Raw genomic sequence first — 13,511 nt, 5'->3', positions numbered from 1 at the left:
GCCCAATCAATTTCAATTTTCTTTGTTTTATTTCAATTCAAAATTCGATAGCTCTCAATTGTTCACCCTTTATAAAGCAGTGTGCTTTATAGTTATTAAGCGAGTGACTTACTGACAAGTTTTGTCAATTTATTTTATATAACTGCTAACTTATTTTTTATAACTTAATCTGCGAAGTACTTTCCAAAGAGGGTATTTTGCGATCAAGTTTTTAAAACTCAAATGTTGAAATTTCGAAATTCTTGGAAGTTTAAACCAAACTAGAATGTCCACAGGCCGTTTAAAAAGTGCGTGCAAAAAAAAAAATTGGTTAATTGTTTGGGGTAAACCTTTTTTATTTCTCGACATAGTCTACTTTTAGGCAGGCAAATGAATGCAAAAAAAAAAATATGGACCGATTTGACTGAAAGTCATTGTTTGTTCTTCCAAGCGATGCTACTAATTAAACATAACCCCAATACGTGCCAGTAGTGCTATCATTCTGAATTTTCACGAATTTTTCAAATGACTCTCGTATATAAATTCGATAATGTTTTAGTGCCCATCAGTATTTATACTCGACAACATTTCGATATAGAAGAATGGGTCTGACGACAGCTGTATAAAGCCAATGAGCAACCTTAGGTTTAATTCCCCAGGTCTTACCTAAAGCTCTCTCGCTTTCCTAACTCTTTCTAGATGTTTGACTTCCAAGTTTATGTTTAGTCCACAGTACTTGGTTTCTTCCGCAATCACAAGAGCTTCCCCTTGAGCATAATTGGACTTAACTGAGGGATTCTGTATTTCCTAGTGAACAATATGAGTTGCGTTTGGCTTGGATAGGAGTGATTTTTCTGCCCACCTAGAAAGTATATCTAGAGCACTTTGTATTAGGTCTCTTAATGTAGATACAAATTTACCAGAGACAGCAATAACAACATCATCGGCGTAAGCTATCACCTTACAGCCCACCGATTCCAGTATTAACAGAAGTTCATTTACAACTGCGTTCTATAAAAACAGTGAGATCTTGCGATACACCTCTTTTACCTTGCGGTGTACCTCTACTCACCAATCTCCTGAGCACCGATTCTCCTAAATTCGCTTCAATGATTCTGCTATTTAGCATTTTGTCAATGAAGCTTACCAATCCAAAATCAGTGAGTGCTGCAGTGATGCCAGTTAGTTCAAATAAAATTCATTGATTATTTTTATTCCATGAAAACTTTTCTGTCAGCTTGTGAATGACACAAGACCTTAACACAAAAATAGTGCCGAGAAATGCAAAAAAATATCATAACACAATAACCCATAAAAAGTCAATCTATTTGTAAACCAACAACGTTAACAACTTCCTTGAACTGGATTTTCTTGTGCAACTAAATTAATGCCACATGCCTATTTCGACTTCAACACCCATAATAGTAAACTATTTCAATCAATTGTGCTTGAAATACTCAAACAAGTATAAAACGCAGAGGCTAAATGCAAATGAAAATACTTGAATTTTTGCGAGCTTCAAATTGGGCCAACGCCATTTCACAAAATTAATCGCTTTACGATGCACTTTGAATAAAAGCCAAATAGTTGGGTGCATGCAACTGATGCACACGTGCGCGCACAGATATTTGTTAGTTTGTAAATAATGAGAATGTGTATGTAAGTATGTGTGCAAAAGCCATAAGCAGTTCAATAAACGAAGAAAGTGAATGACGCAAGTTGCGCACACGGAAATTTTAGTGGTAGGTATGAGAAAAAATTCTAGATTTCATTCTAACTGCACTTTTATAAGTGGGGGGTTACGATGCGATAGCTATAGAGCATACACTCACGGTTTTATTTATTATGTGAAGTTAATGAACGCAGGGTGCTTACGGTAGTTGAGGGCATGCTTACACTCTGTAACTTCTCGAAACCATTTTTTTTATTTTGTCCTGTTCCAGATAAGTTATGGAGGACTAAACTTAACTAAAGAAATGAGTGCAGTTATGCAGTTATCGCACACAGATGTAGAAATTTCTAATTTTCTTAAGTGCGCCCGTTCACTCATTCATAAGGATTGCCGCGCATTTTAAGCGTCCGTCGGTGATGCAGAATCTGTTGAAAGCACACTAAAAACACGAGCAAAGTTCTGACACTGTCCGACCTGCAGAATTTATGCAACAAATACAAGCGAGCATTGATGAGGACCCTTCAAAGTCTATGAGGGCTCTTGCGAAGAAGCTTAATACTTCTGAGAGTATTATCCGCAGAGTTGTCCAAGAAGATCTCCGATATAAGTCCTACGTTATGCGCAGAAAACAGTTTGTGTCGGAGCAAACATGAGAACCGCGAGTGATCGCATCAAAACGCTTTCTAAATTAAGCACCCTGAAGTGCCAGAGATGTTATGGTTTTTCTGACGAAAAAAAAATTTACTAAGACGAAAAGGCCAACGTGTGCAAGGAAAAGCTCTGAGCTTGACCTTCAGCGAGTGATAGAGGACATTAGTATTCCTCCAAACGAACTCTACACTGCGATTGGTCTGCGAAGGTGGTCTCTGCCTATTAACTGCAGGGTCTCTAAAGCACTCTGAGCAAAACTGAATCTTAAAAACACGAAATGTCTGCTTGAATTCAACAGATCAACAACCAGCGCCCACACAATTGTTATAACGGGTCACTACATAATTGACACCCTAGCCAGTAGAATGGGTGTACCTCACAATGACTTCTACAGGAGCTGTGGAGATGAAGAAGAAATTGTCCTGCAGTTCAAAGAAGAAGAAATTTGCAAACTGTTTTACTGGAGTGACTAGTTATTTTCTTCAGAAGATCTAAGTGGTTTAGTCAGAAGATAGAAATCAAATGCAGTTGCCACAATGGGTTTTAATGAAACCTAGTACCTTGTGTTAGACAAACAACCTGGCTAACCTGTCCTAAAAACCAACCGCAGCAATAACAGATGACTATGTAAGTCGCTTGATGACATCAGTCGCTTCTTTCCTCCCTTTCTTCCTTTACTACCACCAGCTAGTACCGCATAAAATTCTCTTAGAGACGGAGCATTTGTATCCATTCGGATGACATGACCCAGCCAAGAAAGCTGCTGTATCTTTATTCGCTGTACTATGTCATCGTTCTTTCGCCTACGGTACTCGCCGTCGCTAACGTGAAAAGTTTCCAAAATCTTTCGCAGAATATTTCTCTCAAACACTTCAAGGGGCGCTTCATCGGATGCTGTCATCGTCCACGCTTCTGCGCCATACGTTAGGACGGGCATGAAGATAGCCTTGTAAAGTATTAGTTTTGTTCGTCGAGAGAGGACTTCACTACTCACTTGTCTATTTAGTCCAAAGTAACTCTTATTTGCAAGAGAGATTCTACGTTGAACTTCAAGGCTGACATTGTTATCATTTTAAATGCTGGTTCCTAAATAAACAAAGTCTCTTACAACCTCGAGAACCTAACTGTCAACAGGGACGTATTTGAAACTTATGCTTGAAAATTTCGACCTTTGCAACTTTAAAGTCCTTCCAAAAATTAAATGGAAAAGAAAATTAATAACTATCGCTTATCGCTCATTTCTAGAGCAATAACTTCAATTAGGCAAACAGAACGTTGGTGCTGTTTTATTTTTGTAGCAGCACAAACATTCCCCATACAAGTACGTGAAATGCTGTTGGAGTGACAGCCCTTAGCCGGATATAAATCCTCGCCGTTCCGGTAACGTAGAATCGACTATCGTGTGAATGAAACAGTCGACGTCCTAGTGCTGTTACAACCACACTAACGTTGAATAAATCAGTAGCTCCATGGTGAAGCATTCACACTATGAAATTGTTTATCAACGGAACTTTTGCCCGTTTAAAGTTCGTTGTAAAGTTCAAAAACCTCTATTGAAAACCCCCACCTGTTTCTGGGTGCAACAATTCACAGTTGCATGAGTAAAATTATAATCCCTTCAAGCACTTTTGCATTGGACATAAAACTAGATGCATAGAAATCACAACAAACGACTCAATCACTATGTACGCATTTGGCAGAGTGCCTGTAATTATGCAATCAACAACTAAACACCCCCATAAATGAATTGGAGCTCTCGCTCCCAAACACACGGAAGCACTCGTGTTCGATTAGTTGCACTCGCTTGGCAGCTCTGTTGGCCATGATGCCGTCATCATCGGCAGCAGCAGTAGCAGTGGAAGCGGTAGTGGTGGCAACAAACCAACTACAACAACAACAATCATCACTTTCATGTTATACATGGTTAACCTTGCATACTTTTGTGCTGCAAAATAAATTGCAAAAAGTCAACGAATGGAAAAGGACAGCAGTGGAAAATGGTAAACAGGAAATGCGTTCCGTTGTCGGTTGTGTGTGTGTGTGTGTGAGGGCTGCTGCTGACGTGCATTATTGCATAGAATGATGTAGTCGGTTTGGAGTTGCTGCAACAGCGGGTGGTAAGTTGAGGTTTATGCAGGCGTGTCCAACTGTTAGAAGGAATACGTAGTGACAAAGAAGAGAAAGTGACTGAAAAAAAAAACAACAAAATAAATAGAAAAATTGCTGCTGAATACGAGCATGTGTTGGCAAGCAAAGCGTTAACAACTTCATGGCGCAAGGTTAGTCATGTATTGTGCTTGTAAGTGTGTCATGCGCTGTCATCACGCCGACATGTCAGTTCAGGGAAATATGCATGCATATTAATATGGGCAAGTGCATGTGTATGTGCGACAGGCGTTTGTGTATGGCGTTGTGCTTTGACTAATGCAAAATAAAGATGTTACCCTTCATTTCTTCAATGTATGCATGCGTTGCTTTTCGAGCTTTCGATAAATTTGCCTCAATAATTTCTTAAATTCTCCGCACATGAGCGCGGGCGCCTTAAAGGCTGCTTGTTTTTTCGAATTTAGTTTTAATTGCACAAACTACTTGATTGCAATTTTTACCTCACTTGACATGAGATGGTAAACAGAGGCGGTGCATAAGTAGGGAAGTTTGAGTGCAAAAGTGAGTAGTCCGACGAGTAGTCTAACGGAATATACCGGTAAGCTGTATACTGGATATACTTTTTTATAAGACCTCAAGCGATGTTAAAGATATTAAAAAATAAATATTTAATAACGGCGCAAAATTAATCACCCTATCAGAAGATTTAAAATTTTTGCAAATGGCGTCGTACGCCAATCATTTTTGGCACTTGTGAATGAGACAGCTGCAGTATGTAAACATATTAGCAATAGAGCGCTTAAAGGTCAAAATAAAAATTAGAGCTGCCACTCAAGTTAACTAACCCTGTCTAGTGCGCTGAACCTCAGCAAGAAACAAATCACAAAATTCGACTTGAATAATAAATTAATATTAATCATGTTATGGATTCACTATTATTGTTATTTTTTGCCTGTTTTTTTGAACATAAATTTATGAAACTTTTTTTTCAGAAACCCACTTTAGGACCTAAGCTATTTTAATGAACTACAAGTAGTTTTATATTGAGCTCACGAAGTAAAAATACGAGAGTCTTAATTTATTTTCTATTTGAAAAATTCTTATAATAAATCATTTCAGCATACCCTCAAGCAAGTTTTCACATCCGCCAGCGAAAAGGCGCAAAAACGTAATATTTTGCGTGGCTTCTTTGTGCAACGAATAAACAACACTCAATCACGTAAATGCAATTACACATGCAATAATAACAATAAAAATTGTGTAATTTTTTTTCAGTTTCAGCACTTTGATGCCCACCACTCATCACTTCCCCACTCAACTGCACTCACCCATCCCATTCCCTTGAACAAACTCGATTTTCTGCACTTGATTCCCTCTCCGTTCAGATAAGGCAGGTATATCACAAGCTTTCCCCTCCACGAGACCGCCCCACTGTAATCATCTTTGTAACAATATTTTCCCCTTTTGATGGTTGCTTTGTTTCTGTTCCACCCTTCACCAATCCTTTTCATCCTTCTAATTGCATACAAACCTTGCGTGTTCATGATTTGCTGCCGCTGCTATTCCTTCACATTCGAGACTTTTATTGCAGCTCAAAAGGCTGAGTAATTAAATTGATTACGCCTCTTTGAGTGCGAGTTTAATGCACTTTGCAGCCGCATTTGTCGCTCATCAGGCGCTTGACGGTCGGTACTCGTCAGCTTGTGTAGGCTGCTGAATGTCCGGCTCTTGGCGCCGCCTATGGTGTTAAAATGCAAGTTTGTTTGTGTGTGTCGAGGTTTTTTAGTGTTTATTTTCAATACAATTCTGCTTATATGAGTGTGCTTTGTTTTTAGCTAATTTATTATATTTTTTATGTAACTAAAAGGAAATTGAATTTAACGCTCAGTGGCATATGGACAGGATATGCAAGTAAATACGCAGCTAGTGGAACAGAGCGGAAGGTAATGCGGAAATATATTTCATATTCACACTTATTTGCATTGAAGAGGAGGACTTAATGGCTCAATGTTAGGATGACCATGGAATATTTTAGTTATTTAAAGTCCAAGACGGAGTACCAACAGTGATTTGAGGTTGGTTTTGTCCAGGATAATGCCCAAAGTAAGGTAAAAAAAAATAAATAATTGCGCTGAAAATTAAAAAGAATTGATTTGGTGATGAAATTGAGGGACATAGCCTGACGATTTCTTTTCCACTATTTTTTATTATTATTGGCTCTGCTCGAAAATTATCGATATCTGAAAGAACAGTCGTAAGTCAAACAAGGACTAGCCCAACGAGGAAGTGCTTTTTCCGGAAGATTTTGCGCAGGAATAATCACTTTTACCTGCTTATTTAATCAATTTTTGATTAAAAAAGCATTCTTTTTTTTTGACAAAAAATTAACATATCTATAGAAGAAATTGGAAAATATGGAAGAAGTTCTGTAAAACAATTCTTCAAATAAAGTTAGGGTCATCCTAGCACATTAATTTCCTTTGTAGAGAACAGGTATATCAGTAAAAAAAAAAATATGGAAGCGGATTTGCCGATTTTCTAATAACGATTATTTTTACTTTATGATTTCCAGCAGGATTTGTACAAGCAAGGAACGTTATTCTCTTCTTACTGTTCTAATACCACGGAGCCGAAGTTTTTTTAGAGGGCTCAAGAGTTTTGGTGATGAATTTGAGGGACCAAAATAAACTAAATTCATCGTCATTGCTGCTGTCTGCTCGTTTGTCAAACGTAAATCCATAAGTATTTTGTTAAATTTTACTAAAAATGGGTGGACGAAAATCTTCTCAAATCTCCGCCATCGTATTCCATGCCGAGTCCTGTTGAAACGTCCATTGCCTGCCACTGCAATATTTGTCTACCCGCGGCTTCAAAGCAACCTCCAGAATACTTTCCTGCTAATATTTTGCATTTAGCAGACGATAAAAACGATTGGAGAAGGCCCATCTGCGGTTACAGCGGCCCAAATCATTACCTTTGGCGGGTGCTGCCTCCTGGTGGTCAATCGATGACTAAAATTTTTGCATGAACCGTCGGTCAAATAAACCCTATCGTTTTAGGAGTTAACGAATTACTCAGTTTGAAACATTTTCTCGTCAGAAAACACAATGTTCAGAAATTGACCGCTTTCGGCCAAGCAAAGCAACTCCTTCGCTCTCTCAAGTCTGACTTGTTGCTGCTTTGGTGTAAGATCATGCGCCTTTTGGATCTCGTAAGGTTTGACTTTGAGATCATTTTTCAGTATGCGGCGGATGCTGTGGTGGGATATTTTCAGTTCTTTCGCCGTTTGATTGACACTTCGTCGAGGATTTTGCTCAAGTTGCTCCTTCACTTTTTGAACCATTTCACGTGACGTTGCAGTCTTTTGATGACCACCTCCATGATGTTTTGCGATGCTACCAGTATCATTGTAACGAGTAATGCTGCGATAAACAAAAACTTTATTTACTTTAAGGTGCTCGAGCTCACGAGCAATCGATGGTTGTGATTTTTTACTCATGCATCAGCTGCGCGAGTGGTCTAAAGTTGGTTACACTTCGATTGTCCAATCCTGTCCAATATCGAGTTTCTTGTATAATACGCCTTTATAGCCAAAACATCCAAGAAACTTTTTGCAAAACGATGTTTGTAAGGGTGAGCTCTTTAATATGTTACACAAGATTTTGTAGTATATCACCAAAGAGAGACCGGCATGATCAAACAACTGAAGTGCCCATATTTGCGAGGTCCAGAATCGAGACTGCGCACTAACTGTTCAGAAAATCGCGATAACACCGAATGGAACTCTATAGGTTTATTTGATAAATATAGGTGAACCCATCGAATTGCTCTCATGCACTATCAACCAGCTACAGTGGACACCTCTGCACAATTTTACAATTTTATCGCATCTTATTCATTATTATTCATTTCCTTTATTATTCATTTTCTTTACTTTATTATTCATTTGTTGACAACCTGACAACTGTTCAGAGTTCACAATCTACCGTGAAAGAAACTCACTATCGGGATTTGCAATAATTCCATTCAAATTAAAAGTTACAGCTACAAACAAATTGAAAAGCAAAACTCATATAAAATACATATTTATTTTACATTGCCTGCCAATTGCCAAAGCTGCAACTCACTACCAGCAAGCCAGCCAAGTGCAAGTACAGGCGTTTGCTCCGTTAAGCGCTCCCCAGTTGCCAGTTACCCGTTACTAGTTGGCCCACCAGACGCCTTCCGCATGCATTTCTTATACTTTTATACGCTAACGGCCAAAAGTGAATTTCTCGAATTTTGAATTACTATTTTCGCTATTTTCGTATTGCTTTCGCCATTTTGAAATTTCCGAAGGAAAACTCTAATAAAAATTGCAGCAAACGGTGCTGGTGGCCACTGAAACATTTCGCCTGGGAATGCAGTTGCAGTAACTTTTATAAATTTATAATGCCTGCGATTGCATGGCATATACGAATGGGGTGTTTTTATGAGAGTGGTTTCATGGGCTTGCCGTTTTTGTCTCATCATCAACTGCACCAACAACTAACAGCCGAAATTATTTTGAATTGCTTCATTTCAGTGTTGGAAATATTATATGAAAGTATGATGCAGCTTTTTTAAATCCCCTGCTGCTGCAACACTTGCGAAACTTTTCCTACATTTATTGTTGGGGTGGAAGTTTGTAGTTATGTAAATATGTGGGGATGTGTGTATGTGTAAGATTGTGTTTTCTTCTCGCTTTCTCAGTAGACGGATGAAGGCATTTTATTGGGCTTTGCAGTACATTTCTTCCTGACATGATTGTACATTTTAGTTATAAATATACACTGACTTCCGCATATGAAATTTGATTTTCATTTTTTGCCAGGATTTGCAAAAGTTGCAAGTTGTTCTACCGGATTATGTAGCTTACTTAATTTCTTTGAGGCGAGTAAAAAATACTGCTTATACTTCTATTTTTGAGTGTCATGCTTCTTGAATCTCCTTCGCTTGAGTTAAACTTAAATTGAATAAAAAAGTTTTGTAGAAATGTATATCACAAATTAACCCTGACTGCATTTGAACTTGCAGTCAAAAGATATCTTTGGCACAGTTTCAATCCGCCAGTTTTGATGCCAGCATTTCGTTTTAGAGAAACTTGCTGAGGCTGCTGTAGTCGAGTGGGTTCAGGTATGACTACCTTGGCCATGAACAAGAACTTTTCCTTTTTGTTTTTTCTTTTTTGCACAAAATTAAAGAATACAAATGAGGGAACTGAACACCAAATGAAAGAAAAAATTGTTTAACAGCGATCGCTTCTCGGGAGGCAATCTCAAACCTCCGAGTATAATTCTGCCAAGAAAAAGCTCCTCATAAAAAATATTTGCCGTTCAGAGTCGGCTTAAAACTGTAGGTCTCTCCATATGTAGAATAACATCAGGTGCACACCGAAGTAGGAGGGGGAGATCGGCCAAACACTCAAAAAGGGTGTAAGCGTCAATTATATACCAGTATATATATTGGGTTTCAGAAAGCTGTGTGCACAATGGCTGCCGCATTAGCTAACAATGGGACAAGTACACATTCGAATGCGACTTTCTCACCATGATCCTGTCACCATGATCCTAAATCATAACAAGAAACTAAAGAGTGGTGTGAGCCCGGTTCTTCTGCTCCGAAACGAGTTCGTGTCCAGAAATCGGTCAAGAAGATATTAACATCGATGCGAAAGGAATTTAGTTTGTGGGTTATTTGCAAACTGGTAAAATAGTAAATTCTGAATATTATTGTAACCTTTTGGACCAGTTGAAGGAAAAAATTGTAAAAAAGGCTCAGTTCGCAAAAGGAAAATAATACTTTTCATCAAGAAAATGGACACTATCACAAGATAATTTTGGCAATGGCTAAAATCCAGAGTTAGAATTGTTGCTGTATCCATGGTATTCACCAGACTTGGTCCCTAGTGATTTCCATGTGTTTTCATACTTAAAAAAATTTATGCGCGGTAAGCTTTTTTTTATCAAATGACGAGGCCATAACAGCTGTGGAAGAGTATTTTGCAGATGGATGGGCTAGATTCTCACTTCAGAAATTATACTGAATATTAGTGCATTTCAAATCATAAAATTGTGTTTTCTTATCAAACCGTACAACTTATTGAACAACCTAGTGAATGGAAAAAATGTGTCAAAAATCAAAGCGATTTTTTAGTCACTTCGACCTTCCACCAGAACTGCTTACTTGAAATTTTTCTAAAAATTCTGATTAAAAAGTTTTAAAATTGATGAGAGTTTATTGATGCTTGTTTGTTTTGGCTTGCACAATGTTTCAAACACAAATTCAAATAAGAAAAAATAAATTTTCAAAACTTGTCAACGAGTCCCTGTGTTATACAGGGTTCTCCAATAAGAGGTGTTAGTTTACTATCAAAGAAAAATTCTATTTTTTAATATAAATGATCGGATGTTTATTTCATTATAAAGAGGAAGGTATGCCGTTAATAGTGGAAAATAACATAAGGCAAATGACCACCACGACCACGCTTACAGGACAATATCCTTTTCATAAAATTTTCCATAACCAAATTGCAAAGTGGCTGCCCTATGTCCTCGATAGCTTCGCGAATTCCATCTTTGAGGTCTTGAATCGACCCTGGGCTGTTGGCGTAGACATTCTCTTTCATGTGACGCCAAAGAAAACAGTCACAAGGCGTTAAATCACAAGATCTCGGTAGATAACACGGCTCGGAAACTTTTGCCGTAAAAGATCAATCGTAAAATAAACGTTGTCCAGATCAATACCATCCAATTCCGGCCATAAAAAATCGTTAATTATCTCTCGATAGAGCAAACCACTCACCAATAACACCTGTTATTGGAAAACCCTTTAGTAATGAAACGCATACAGGATAACCGTCGATTGCGGAACAAAGCAGATAAATAACATTGCACCGATGAGTGAATGACTAATTTGTCACGTAAAACTATAGGATCACGTAGATGTGCCCATATAGTGCTGCCAGCTCCAGCATTTTAAAATCATGCTGTGCACTTTAGGGTTTACAAGGAAGGAATCCTTGGTTTTGCAGTCAATAAACTTTGAGTACGAAAAAGTATGAAAAATTGGCTTAGACGATGCAGAAAGTTTTAACCGGAGACATGGCATTAGGCCCAAAATAGTGACGCCTCATTCCATAAAAAACCGAATAGTGCACATGGTTTGCCTGTTCGAACTGATTATAAAGTTTTATAACATCTCCGTAAAATGTGAAAACTTCAAAATCTCACACATCCTATATATTGTAATATACTTAAGCGATTCCACAAGTATCATTCCACAGGTACTTAAAAAACCTTTCATTTGCTAATGCGCAGTTGGATGTACATATATTTAATCCGATCTGTATGTTTTTGTTTACTCTTTTCTCACCAAAGGCTCGACAGCCAAAATATGATTTCAAGATAACTAAAAATTCGTGCAAAGATGTCTTTAAAAAATAGCTAAAAAAGACAGGATATTCATTCTCTTTATGAATGATCATGAACTCCAGCAGTATAGAGGAAAATCATCAAACCAGGAAGTTTCCATTAATTTTAAATTTTAACTCAACCTTTAATTTTCTTATTTATTTAAAAATTTCACTCACCAATATTAACGATGCCGTGATTGGTTAATTCCCAACACGACTGCAGGCGGAGTATACTCAGGCTATGGCTTTGTTTCGGCGAGAAATAGCCCAAAGCCGCATCAGTGACGTGATAAGCCTGCGATGAGAAAATATGTGAATAAAAAAATTAGACTGAACTAAATTTTTTTTTATAAAAATACCATAACAAAGATAAGCATAAGAAAATCAAATTGTATGGCAAATCTCATTTATTTGAAACAGGACTCCTTTTCAGACGAGTTATATGGAAACACTTAAGTGCTATTATATATTGAAATATTGATGCAGTGGCGAGCATAACTGAGTACGTTAAATTTTGGAATAATAAAGTGTATGTTTTAGGTAACGAAAATTCAATTAAGTGAACTAAATTCAATAGTATTGGTGGGCAACTAAGTTCCCGCTGTTTGTCAATAGATGCCGCCAGCAGTGTGTGCTAGTTGATTCTAACATAAGTTAAACGTCATAAACTAAGCTTAGACAATTGGTAACCAAACTGCTTCGACACATTAGTGATTTTGTTTTGGTATCATATACTTTTAGTTTTGAGAAAATGTCCGATTTTGTGCCGAATAATCGTCTTTTGCGGGAAGTGTTGATTTTCCGCTTTCATTCGAAAAAAAAACGGCGGCTGAAGCGCATCGAAAGTTACAAAAAGTTTATGGAGATACTGTTTGAAGTGAAACAACGTGCCGAGATTGGTTCTGTCGCTTCAAAGACGGTGATTTTAATGCTGATGACCGTCCGCGTGAAGGAAGGCCAAAAACCTTCGAAGACGCTGAATTGGGGGCATTGATCAATAGGATCCGTGTCAAACGCAAGAAGAGCTTGCTTGAGTATTAGAAGTTACCCGTCAATCCATTTCCAAGTGATTGCATGCTTTGGGAATGATTCAGAAACAGGGGACTTGGGTTCCTTATGAGTTAAAACCAAGGGATGTTGAACGCCGTTTTTTCGCCAGTGAACAACTGCTCCAGCGGCAAAAAAGGAAGTGTTTTCTTCATCGCATCGTGACGGGTGATGAAAAATGGATTCATTACAGCAATCCAAAGAAAATAAATCATGGGGACTGCCCTGTTGCCCGGTCATGCTTCTACGTCGTCGCCTCGGCCGAATATTCACGCTGCGAAGGTTATGCTATGTATGCATTTGGTGGGACCAACTTGGTGTTATTTATTATGAACTATTAAAACCAAGCGAAACCATCACTGGGGCTCGGTATCGACTTCAATTGATGCGATTGAGCCGAGCACCGCGCGAGAGGCGGCCGCAATACGCGGAGAGGTATGAAAAAGTGATTCTACAGCATGACAACGCTCGGCCTTACGTTGACAAACCCGTTAAAACCTACTTGGAAACACTGAAATGGGAAATCTAACCCCACCCGCCATATTCTCCAGATATTTCCCCGTCCCATTATCATCTGTTCCGATCGATGGAATCGCTTAAATTTCATAAAATTTGTACTACTCT

The 13,511-nt window shown here is 38.2% G+C and overlaps 1 protein-coding gene across 4 annotated transcripts in view; it reads right to left on the bottom strand.

Moving 5' to 3' along the window:
- Positions 1 to 10,813: 10,813 nt before the first annotated feature.
- The window catches only part of LOC128860099 (F-box/LRR-repeat protein 16), a 72,785-nt gene continuing 70,087 nt past the window's right edge, over positions 10,814 to 13,511 (bottom strand). For all 4 annotated transcript variants that reach the window (XM_054097361.1, XM_054097362.1, XM_054097360.1 and 1 more), the window contains exon 5: positions 10,814 to 12,135. In XM_054097361.1, the coding sequence (XP_053953336.1) occupies positions 12,010 to 12,135 (126 nt within the window). In that variant the 3' untranslated portion in view covers positions 10,814 to 12,009. The remainder of the gene's footprint in view (positions 12,136 to 13,511) is intronic.

This window comes from Anastrepha ludens, chromosome 4 (assembly GCF_028408465.1).
Source record: "Anastrepha ludens isolate Willacy chromosome 4, idAnaLude1.1, whole genome shotgun sequence".
NCBI lineage: Eukaryota > Metazoa > Arthropoda > Insecta > Diptera > Tephritidae > Anastrepha > Anastrepha ludens.
This window is presented reverse-complemented; position numbering and strand designations above follow the sequence as displayed.